Raw genomic sequence first — 11,414 nt, forward strand, 5'->3', positions numbered from 1 at the left:
CCCATGCAGCACATTGCCAAAAAAGGGTTTTACTCAGGAATTCAGCCTACAATACTCTGGAAGACAAGGTCACCATACCAACCAAAAGTCCCCATCAGGTAAACGGCTAAGCAGATAATCAACCAGATCCACCATCCTGCTGAACCCTAAGACAAAGAACCGACTGACATAGATCCACAAAAAAAATTCCAGCGGGAAAAAAAGAAAATAAATCGAGACCCGGCCAGAAACAATCACATAATTCAACAAGATTTACAGTCATGGAGTTCTAACTGAGATCCATCAGAACAACAGCAATTTCTGATGGGCAGGAAGCACAATAAGATAATTCTCCGTTAAAACAACATCAAGAAAAATAAAAAAAAGAGAGTTTTGAAGCAAATAAACTTCCGAACCAACGATTGCTACATTGAAAATCTGGTCAACGAAAGTAAAAACACTTCCCATTAACCAAAAAGACGCTAAAACTTTGGGCGGCCAAAGCCAAGACAAAAGGACGCCTTAAATCAGCGGAACATAAATTCGTTATCTCACAACAAAATTTTCTTGCTTTTTTTCAGAAACTTCGCCCAAAAAATTTCAGGCGGAACCAAAAAAAAATAAGAGAAAGAACAAGATCTATATCATACCACAGATCGATGGATCGGCAAAGAGAAATCGAAGCCAACAAAACCTAAATTAGTGGTCAAAGAAGTAGCAGTACAACTGAAAAAATAGAGTTAAAAAATTGGAGAAAAATCAGGCACGGATGTTCTGAGATGAAAGAGGGATTGGGGACGGACACGTACCTACGGAATCGGGCCCCCTGCAAATTGGGTTGATTGGGTTCATTCGAAGTCATCGCGGCATCCTAATACATGTCGGTTTTAGAGCCAGAAAACATAGGGGTATTACGGGAATAAAAAAATTATAACGAAATGACTGAAATGCCCTCAATTGAGAGTGTGGATCTTCTGATACGATGCGGATCGGAGCCGTCGGATTCTGATCCCGCGGTGCATCGGCGACCGTGACATCAGATCCCGGTCACCTCCGGTGTACGTACTAATTTTTATATACCAATACCATGCACCGCATGACAAAATAAATTTTTTACGTACGCATAACCATACAAAAAGAAGCTCTCCGATAAAGCTTTGATATTTCTAAAATTAATACCATATACCATTTGTCTCCTATTTTGAGCATGACCAATTATTCTATTATCGTATTACGGAATCTAAATTGGGCTAGGAATATTCTATGTTGAATGGGGATTTCTCTAATTGATAAAGCTCGAGTTAGCTTGCATAGTACCAAATTAAGCCCGATCTCCTACTTAAAGCTTAGAGGATTCATTATTCTTTTGAAAAAAAAAAAGGAAAATCGAAAAAAAAAAAAGGGCAAAATGTTTGGGTTTTGGTTTCCCAGTCAAGTAAGCTCCACCAATTTATTGTTAACTCAACCCAAATTATTAATTTATCAACAACTTCATCCATTCTCGCAATCCTGAACACATATGAAGACCTAATTCTTGGTGAGAAGCAATAGCCCAAGTTACAAATTTGCATCATATATGTATATTTACTAATGCCAATCAGGTACAACGCGCATGAATGCATACATAGAAGGAACAAACAATCTTGTACATATACGATGAACATGAACGAAGATAGGGGTCGTTTTGATTCCTTGTCTGAATAAAGGGTTTTTTTTGGTTATGTATCTGAATTGATAAATATACTCTCATTTTTGGATCATCACAAAGTTTTGTGTAGAAAGCCTTCAGATCACATGCCGCAACTACAAAGTCCACCTACAAAGCCTTCCCATTGAAGTATCATCAACTAATAATTTTGGACATAAATGATGCATGCGAGGGGAAATATAAAGTTGACCGTTGATGGATGATCAATTCAACTGATCTGGTTTCACCTGCATTGACTCATATGAGTCAGAATTGAATGCATACAGGTGTGGAGATGAACAAAAAAGTCCAGTCAAACACCAGCTATGAACAAATTAATTTGTTGCCCACTGATACCCACATCCTCTCAACTTTACCCCATGTGCCGATTTTGACATAAAGGAGCAGATTGGGGCACCTTATGCTGCAATTCAGATTGTTAGTTGATGACAGACCAGTAATGCTATACCAATCTCTCAGCTTGACCACACTACTTAACATGCAAAAAAAAAAAAAAAAAAGACAATTTCCAGGGTTCCTCACTTCTGATAAATGTACTGCACGCGCGCGCGCGCGCACAGAGAGAGAGAGAGGTGGGGGTTATGCATAAGGAATGCATTTATAATTTTATAAACGCGTCTTGATCGAAATTGATCCCATCAAGTAGGGTGTCTAATCTTAATTATCCATGTGAACAAGCTAAAAGCGACACCAGGCGTGGCTTCTAACAGAAGAATGAGCGGTGTGTTTACTCATCTTCGCAGTGAATGCTTGCGAAGGTGGAGTGAAAATGGTTTGCCAGTTGGCAATTGTCTTTCGAGACTTTAACCATTCCAAGTCTGGCTATGTGATCTAGAGCATTAAAAATCCAGGAAGGGAAATCATTTTCAATGTAATAAGCCAGATCATCAGGATAAAAATAAATAGATGTTCGGATTTGGAACTCGATACTCAACTGGAAATGGTAACAAGGAAAACCTATTTTCTGTTTGGGAGCCTACCCTGAATGAGAATAATGTCAACGGCATTTGTTTCAACAAATTAAAAATAATTTGATTCAGTCCAAGAATCTTGGGGAAGCAGAAATTAAGCTTCCTGAACAGGAGACTAAAGTTTAATGCATGAAGGTGCTACTCTGGGTACTAGTCTGGAATGCGGGTGACATATGACGCTGCAAAAAAAGGGAGAGCATGGAATTCTAGCAATTATGTAAAAGAATTAATTGGACTGGTAGAGACAAGACATTGAGCTAACACATTCAAGGTCATGTGTTTGATCGGGCGGCAAAGCCTATAGGGGTTTTAATGGTTTCTTGCATAACCTGGACCAGAAAACAGACATATGGAGCTGCATACCTGGCTCACAACAATCTTTGATAAGCGTACCCTTTGTTTTGGAATCAATATCTTCACAATCTATTGATTTCTGGATGACGAAAAGGAGGATTATGCTGATAACCTTGAGTCAGGCATAAAACTTAATTTGTGAAGAGCCTCAGTTTACAAACATTTCTCCGTCTTTGCCTTGTCCCGCACAGAAAGCCATGCAAATGATCTACCTCTTCACCTTACTCAGCCTGTGCAAGAAATTCAAGGCCACCAGTGGGATCAGGCTAAGAGCAGTCAAGGGCAAAGAGGTTGTTGTATACAAGTTCTTTGCAATTCCAAATAATTAACTATTCATCCTTCACACCTGTACTTAGCGTCTATTGTCACAGAATCAAATTTTGGCACTGTGCTTGCTTAATTTTCATTCTCCTATATTAGAGACGCATTCGTCACCAAGCAAAAATTTTGAAGAAAAGCAAAGTAAAAATCTCTAGTGAACCTGTAACATACATTAGCATGAAAAATGTGAAAAACATGTTGCATAGAATATAACAGTACTATATACATCATAGGATTTCAATGATGATACAGCTTGCACAGATATGTCACTTCCACGGAACATTAGAAAGTTGGCTTTAGTTGCTTATCCCAGAGGTTCACCACATATACAGCTGATTGGGGCTTTTACTCTCATCATGAACCAGTTCATTCTACAAGCACACATTCAAGCAATCATAGCTTTACTTGTTTACTTCGGAATAAGTTGATTGCATTTCATATCTTCCTGCTTTGGTTCATATAAACAGCATCCCACCACCTTTCTTGTTACTAGCAAAATATGTGATTATGGTTACAGAAACACCAGGAGTTTGCAACTTGTTAAAGGGGCAATCAATCTCAAGAGACTTTTTTTTTTTATTTCATTGCACTGTTTCTACTACGAGAAGCAGTATAGTTAAAACTGTAATTTTTCCAAGATTCACAAATAGATAAGAAACAGGCACACAAGCTCCCTTGTTTCTTAAAGGTATTTGAGCATAGTTCTTTTCCAGCAAAACTGCTCATAACTCATAAGGACATTGCTCCAGGTCATCAAAGAAAGATTTAACTTGAAACATAATAATTAGAGAAAGGCATTGACCATAGCATTATAAAATTTTAAATTTTGAATGTTGATATTTTAAGTGCAAAGATTTCATGTGTCATGAACAATGATTTTTAATACTTATTGTATATTATTTGCAAGAAAAATAAGAAGACAATAATGCAGTTTCCTTATATATGTGTCAAGTTGTACTAACATTGATGCACTTGTGTATCTCTGTACAAAAATATGTCTTTGCATTACTCTGAAAAATAGTACGTCGGCTTTTAGAATTGTGATTAGAAATGTGTGGCATAATTGGAAGTAATGAATTGACAGTTTCTGACAACTATTACACTGTTTAATAGATTTGTAGAGATTGCTCTTGGATCCACAAGCAAGTTCCAATATTATATACATATAAGAGACCAAGATTCTAAGCTTCAGCCAAAACTGATCGCTTCATCCAAAACAGGCCATCTTGGCCAAGACTGAACCACACCAACCTCTAGTTGGTCAATTTTGGCAATTTCAGTCAATTTCAGCGGGCTAGTTTTAGTCCAGTTTTGGTATCTTCAACTTGTTTCAGCCAAAACTGACTAGAGCTAGCCATATGTGGATCTTTCATCTAGTTTGGTATTTATGATCATATTGGTTAGTTTTTATTTATTTAAGTTCATAAGGCATTCATTGTTAATTCTCGACAGTTTTTCTTTGTTTTTCTTGAGCTGAAAAAGGAGATGGAGTAACAGATTTTAAAGCTTGACAAGTGAAAGCCTCTGCGAAAAGCATTGGACAATACTTTCAAAAGACTAATGTGAATGAACATATACAAGAGATATGTCAAAAAGATATTTTTATGTACAACCACATGCATTTGACTAAATAGCCACTCAACAACAATAATTAATGACAAAACACCCAAATTCAATATATTTGTCAGTTCTACTAAAAATGAAATAAAATGAAGTTGAGAATAGTTGAAACTTGAGAAGTAAATTACGTAGACACATACACATATAGGGAAAATTCCTTTCACTTACGTCCCATATTAATTTCATCCTACAATTGTCAAAACTACAGAAACAAAGAATCTATATAATACAAGTTTAACTTTTATGTAATGACATTTGTTATCTTTTTTCTTATTTTCCTACTTTTTATTTTTTGAATTTTTCTTGATTGGTTAAAATTCTGACACCTGGAAGTTCGAAATCAAAACAAAAAACAGAGTTTCAAACCTTGGATGAAAATAATATGGTCAAAGATAACTAATTTAGTTAACTTTTTTCAGAAAAAAGGAGAGCAATTGGTAGAGGACTGTACTAAAAAAATTAATGGATAAGAGAATTTCTTACCAAGATATCAATGTGAAGGGACTTTGAATAATCGATGATTAGTTTTATAATTTTAACATGTTAATGCATATCAAGAAAGTATGCTTATTAGAAGAGACTAAACTTTTCCTGGCTTTCAAACCCTATGTCATTTTAAATTTTCTGGATGAGATTGTAAATTTCTAAGTTACACATTTACATTTTACATGAATGACACTTCAGTATTTCACCTTATATCTAGATGTAAGGGATTTTCTATCCAAAATGCAACATGCCTGCTTGCTAGTAATCGTTTGTGTACTGTTTCATGCATTTCATTCAAACAGAATGCACAAATATCTTATAAGTTTTGAAAAATTGGTCAAGAAGAATAAGATAAAATAGAAGATACTCTATGTCAATGAAGAGAGTGTAATAAATGAAAAAACAAAATCTAAAGTAGTAATATATATCTATAGTCAACAAGCAAACTAAATTACTCAAGAGATTTCCTCACAATGCATACATTAGTAGGACTTCCAGTTATATTATGGTAGAAAGTTGATCGAAATTCAATATGAGCACAAGGAAGTGAAAACATGCAGCTGAATCAACCTTCAGCTCATTGTAACTTGTCGAATGTAACCCAAGTGAGCCATTAGTTGATTGGCCAGTCAGCTTGCATTCGTTCAATTAACTGAATATAGGGAGCCAGTACATCATTACTTGTTATGATGCCGAAGTTCACCTTGTGTAACCATCCAGATTATCTCCATCCTTTCCCCACTAAACATCTAAAAATTGCCTATAACTAAAACCAAAAAGTAACATCTCCAACAATAAATGAGTGGAGATAACATTATTTTATTTACATTCATTTATTACGGTCCTCAATCACTTGTAATATTTGGTGACATTTATGATTGACAATTCCCATCATTTTGTTGCACTACTTCCTATCTAGTTACCATTTAACAATGTGTGCTGATGGTAGAATGCATGTCTTATGATACTAACACGTATCTCCTCTCTTTTTTGGCAGAGCCATCAAACACAAAGCCTCACAATGAAGGAAAAATATCTTGAGGGGCTTGCAGGAGTCAAACAGTGTTGCTGGAACTGACAAGAACTAAGATGTATCCTCGAACATGGAGTTTAGTTTCCTAATCTTTCAGTAGCAACTAAGGTACATGGTCCAAATTCTGATATGTCTACCATACTCTAATGCTATTACTCATCAGAAGAATTGAATGGTATCCCACTAGAATTGAGAATTAATCTTGTAAATGCTCCACATCTTACCAGACTACTACATCATCTGACAAGCAACAAACTGGTCAGCAAACTTCTCGAAAAGCTTTTATTTGTAAAGTCAGTATGGATCTCATGAATCAAGATGCTCTCACAGAAAAGAGAGGAAAGATTACCCACTATTATGCTAGAAGAAGGCAATAATACAACTGTTGGAACGTAGCAGTACTGATGTGTAAGATATTACACTAAAACCAAGAATGATAAGGTGAGCTGTGGCAACTGAGTAGCAAACAGATGAGAATTTACAAGTATGAACTCTTCCTAGAGAAACTCCTGGAGAGCAGACGTACAAGGTAATCTTTAGTAGTATCATGGACTGGCAATAGGACAAAAATTTGAGACACAATGCAAGAGATGCACTTATTTCACAAACTTTAAAATCGACAATTTCAAAAGCTCATACTGTGCTTGACTTGCATATAAATATGCATAAAAATAATAAAGCACAACCCGCTGAGTTGAATTGCATTGCCCCTTCAAAGTAGAAAGCAAAGGACAAGCATGAAAATTAGCAAACTAATCAAAAAACAAATCTAACAAGTTCCATGAATTGCTAAAAACTGATTTGGAACCATCATGCACCAGAAACTAACTGTAGAAACCACTTTGATGCTCTCAAACATTATAGCATCATTATGAAACAATGAACAAATAATTTTCAAATTGTACTTTGAGGACATGTAAATGCTGCAACTTTATGACAAGAAAAATCTGAGGAATATATATATATATATAAGAATACTAAAATTTTAAATTTTACAAGACCTAAAATGGTAAATACATGCATAGCAATATACATTTTTTTAACACAGATAAAGGCAATTTATACATAGTAATTTTGAACAAAGACTAACAAATAAAATTTGCACCAAGAGAAAGAATGCAAAAGTAAAAACACCATTGCTTTATTCTCTGCTTACTAGTTTCTTCTGGAGCAAAATCATCAGCTCATAAATCTAGATCAAATGAAGTTCTCATATAGCTTCGTATGCAGTAATGGTCATATATAAATTGTCATTTTTGCAATACTAACCAGCTTCATTTTTCAACAAACATGATAGCGGACAAAATCGAAACTCATATTAAAATAATTTCTTCCTTTGCTGGTGTTCTAGAATAATAGATCCTACAGGCATCTATATGGAGCGAACCAACTAGATTTCTGAAGCATCTGTCACTCTCTATAGATAGGAAAGAGGTAGATCATAACCACATCCTGCTACTGGAGATTTGCTTTGGGAAGTTTTTTCCACCATTTATTCTGAACCAAGACAAATCCATCATCATGGCAATTTAAATCTATTTTCAAAACTGCTTTGCTCGCATATAGGCTTAAACCTTTAAAGCCATTCTCCCTCCAAAGTGGCTCTAGCAAATAAATTTTAAAATTTACTTTTCTCTCTCTATACAGGTACGCCACACGTTAAGCTTATTTTGACACACAAATTTCTAGAAATTTGAGAAAGAGAGAACAAAAGAATACATGTGATAAACAACGACGCAAGAAACGTGATATTGGACGCTAGATGAAAAGTTGAAAAAACAAAAAACCATTAGGCATTTTTATTCAATTATTCAATTTGCACATCAATATTCAATGATATGTTAAGATTACATGTATAGTCAGCATCTGCAATCTCTGAAAACTCTCTTGTAATAAAAACTCGCCATGAAGCAATCTTGCCGTCCTCTTAGTTCTGCAACTGAAAAAAAGAAAAAAAAAACTTTCGTTCAAATTTTCAGTTAAAATTCCTACCGATATGAAAGAAAGAAAAATTAAAAAAATAACCAAAATAAGCAGATATGATCACCTCAATCATCAACTTTGTATAAGTCTGGTGTTATCTCTGACAACCACAGGCCAGGGAAAATTGACTGCGAAAAAGATCACAAAGAAGATAAATTTAAAGATTCACAACATTGGGATCAATAATTGCCAACAAGTAATAAAAGGAGAGGGAAAAGATTCTTTTTTAAAGAAATCCTCTTACATCCAGCTGCTTCTGCACGATCTTGGCCCTCTTTTTGGGCCTGCGAGGGGGTTTCTTCCCTTTCATCGCGAGGAAATCCTCTTCAACCTCCTCACGAGTGAGCGAAATCGAGAACTTCGGCCTCTCACCCTTCTCCAAAACCTCTGATCTCGGTCCGAGCGATTTCACCAGACCACTCCTCTCCAGCTGCACGGGAGAAGGCGAGCAAGAAGAAGAAGAGAAATTGTTCCGACCTCGCCCGATCTCCACCGGAGCGACGCAGGCCCCCCTCCTCGACCTCAGATTCCAAGGCCTTACCGCCGCCGGAGAGGACTCCTCCGCCTTCTCTCCGCCTCCCACCTCCATGTCCTTGGCGTCCTGGATCCGAGGTAGATTCCGCTTTGATCCCTCCATCTCGGGCGAAGACGAGAGGGGTGAGGACCGTTTCCTCACCACGCGCGGCTCTTCCCAGGTCGCGATCGCCGGCGATCCGACAATCTCGCCATTGGTTCCGGCGGGAAGCTTCATGCACCGGAGGAGCCGCTGGTTCCCCCAGCTGAGGGTCGGGAAGGAGAAATTATGGAGACGGGATTGGGAGAGACCGCGAGAAGGAGAGGGAGAGGGAGACTCCAGCTTGCCCCCAGCAGGCTCGTCAGGCCTCCGGTGGATCTCCTCCGCCGCCGCCGCCGCCATGACCATCCGAGATGGACCGATAGATTTCTCCGGGTCTTTCTTGGCTTCGTCGCAGAGAAAGACGAAGAAGGGAAGGGGAAGAAAGGAAGGAGGGAAGGAAAGAAATCGAAGCCGACGGGAGAGACGTAGGTGTGACCAAATATAACGTTGGAACCCGGATGTGGGCTCAAGATACGCTTTGAATACATCGCTCATTTAAATTGCCACATGCGAGTAGATCGTTCGTCCGTTTTTCCTACCAATACATTTCTCCCGTCCGATTTCTTTTGTTTTTGTCCGGTTTGCTGTCCCTTTTGTTATTGGCCAGCGGGTTTGATAAGCTTACGTTTCCCGTGGGCCCGAGCGATCATTGTCAATTGTAGCCTTATGATTACGTTATAGCTCCATTAATCTAAGCGTTCCGGGTGCCCGATCGGAAGGCCTCCGCTGGGTGGGTACCCGCTCGATAAAACAACGGAGTAGATATTTGAAGGGCGTGGGATCGGAGAACCGCCGGTGAGACACTTGTCAAATTTCTTCCATCTCTGTGGGCGGTGGTAAGGGGAATTGCGTTGCTAGAAGCAGGCTGATGTGACGGTTATTATGTAAGGGCGTCGATTGGGGAATGGATTTTTTTATTTTAGCTGTAATATTTTTTCGCTAGTGGTCGTTTGTTTCAGCTAAGCTTGGGGTAGTTTAACTGGAATAGATTGAAACACGTAGGAATTTGGAAATAATTCGTGGACGTGACATGCACTTGAATAGGAGTATAGCTTGTGCACTGTTCGGAAATTCTTTCAACTGTTTTTGCCCTGATATTTTTCCAGATTATATGCAGTGATAAGAGGATCGCTTCTCTACGTTGGGATGCGACTACAAATCCTAGTCTTGGTTCCATCAACTAAAGCCTGGTTTACAATGTTCAGCAGCGCTCCAAAATAAGAGACGGATTAGATCCTTCTGGTGACCGGCTCTTCCCCCATCAGAATTGAACAAGGAATAGATGAATATGTTCAAATATTACAATGTAAGTCTATATAAGATTTTTCAAGCTTGCTTGCATGCTTTGATTTCGAAAAAAAATGAGTTATAGGGTCTGTTCGCTGGGGATGGCAAAATCGATCCGATCCGATGGATATGTACCCTATCCAAACTCAGTCAAATCTGAAAAAAAAAATTTGATCGGGTTTGGATAAAATCCGAAAACTGTAGCACGGATATGGATAGAATATGAGTAGTGCTGTTTTCTATCCAAACTCGAACCTAAAACTGATCCGAACCTATGGGTATAGATAATATCCGAATCCATATCCGAATATATATGTTTATAATTCTATTTTGGTAATTCTGTTTTGGTTGATAATATGCATAAAATTATTTTGATTATTTATATGTTCTATGTTAAATTGTAATTCTATTTCTGTGTTTAATTTCTATAAATTTGGACTTATAAATTATATTCTATGTTGAATTGGTAATTTTGTTTTGATTGATAATATGTATAAAATTATTTTGGTTGTCTATTTTTTTTGGATATGGGATAGGCATAAGATGGGTATGGATTGGGTATGGAAAAATGGGTTATCCATGAGTATCTCCGAACCCGTTGGGTATGAAGATGGGTATCTCTTTTCTTATCCAATCGAGTATCGAGTAGGATTTGGATATAGGATATTAAGTTCGGATTTGGAGATGGGTAGTATAATATCTGTTCCAAATCCTATCCATTGCTATCCCTACTGTTCACCATTACTATCTCCAAAAACTTTGAAACAACTAATATATATATATATAAGTCATAGATTGATGGTATGATATAAAAATATATCAAACTATGATAAAAATAGATTTGAATTTGGTCATAAAATATATGATCTCGAACTTATAACCTCCAAGCCATTATGGAGCATTATGAATCAAGATTCTTAGGATGTATATTTTGCATTATAGAGAGTTGTGCATCATTGAATAATTACCACATCATCTATCTAAAAAAATTGATGGCTGAGATTCATCTCCACAGGGCCCACAACTTTTACTTGCAACATCTTTGGAAGATTCATC

At 37.2% G+C, this 11,414-nt stretch overlaps 2 protein-coding genes across 6 annotated transcripts in view; both read right to left on the reverse strand.

Annotated features, from left to right (window-relative positions):
• The window catches only part of LOC105045334 (V-type proton ATPase subunit G), a 9,550-nt gene extending 8,643 nt beyond the window's left edge, over positions 1-907 (reverse strand). Inside the window, exon 1 of one of the 2 annotated variants that reach the window (XM_010923579.4) lies at positions 789-907. The gene's annotated coding sequence lies outside the window, so the exon portion shown is untranslated. The other variant, XM_010923587.4, reaches the window with a different exon arrangement.
• Positions 908-1,056: 149 nt separating this feature from the next.
• LOC105045350 (uncharacterized) lies at positions 1,057-9,521 on the reverse strand. 4 transcript variants are annotated; one of them, XR_012138981.1, is made up of 4 exons: positions 8,700-9,521; positions 8,520-8,583; positions 8,324-8,405; positions 1,057-3,242 (listed from the first exon to the last, which is right to left on the reverse strand). XR_012138981.1 is itself a non-coding variant. In XM_073252487.1 (3 exons), exons 1-2 carry the CDS (start codon positions 9,375-9,377, stop codon positions 8,521-8,523), a joined length of 741 nt encoding a protein of 246 aa, XP_073108588.1. In that variant the 5' UTR covers positions 9,378-9,521; the 3' UTR covers positions 8,243-8,405; position 8,520. The 4 variants fall into 4 exon arrangements, 2 of the variants coding, with proteins under 2 accessions (XP_073108588.1, XP_010921901.1); XR_002164501.3 differs by having other exon boundaries at positions 8,324-8,411; positions 8,700-9,519; XM_073252487.1 differs by lacking the exon at positions 1,057-3,242 and having other exon boundaries at positions 8,243-8,405.
• Between the last annotated feature and the right edge of the window lie 1,893 nt (positions 9,522-11,414).

The sequence above is a fragment of the Elaeis guineensis genome, chromosome 2, assembly GCF_000442705.2.
Source record: "Elaeis guineensis isolate ETL-2024a chromosome 2, EG11, whole genome shotgun sequence".
Taxonomy (NCBI): domain Eukaryota; kingdom Viridiplantae; phylum Streptophyta; class Magnoliopsida; order Arecales; family Arecaceae; genus Elaeis; species Elaeis guineensis.

Excerpts from the sequence above, each read along its gene's own strand:
- LOC105045350 (XM_073252487.1), bottom strand. The coding sequence starts at position 9,377 with ATGGTCATGGCGGCGGCGGCGGCGGAGGAGATCCACCGGAGGCCTGAC. Across the intron at positions 8,584-8,699 it reads TCGTGCAGAAGCAGCTGGAT|TCAATTTTCCCTGGCCTGTG; the intron begins GTAAGAGGATTT and ends TCTTTTTCGCAG.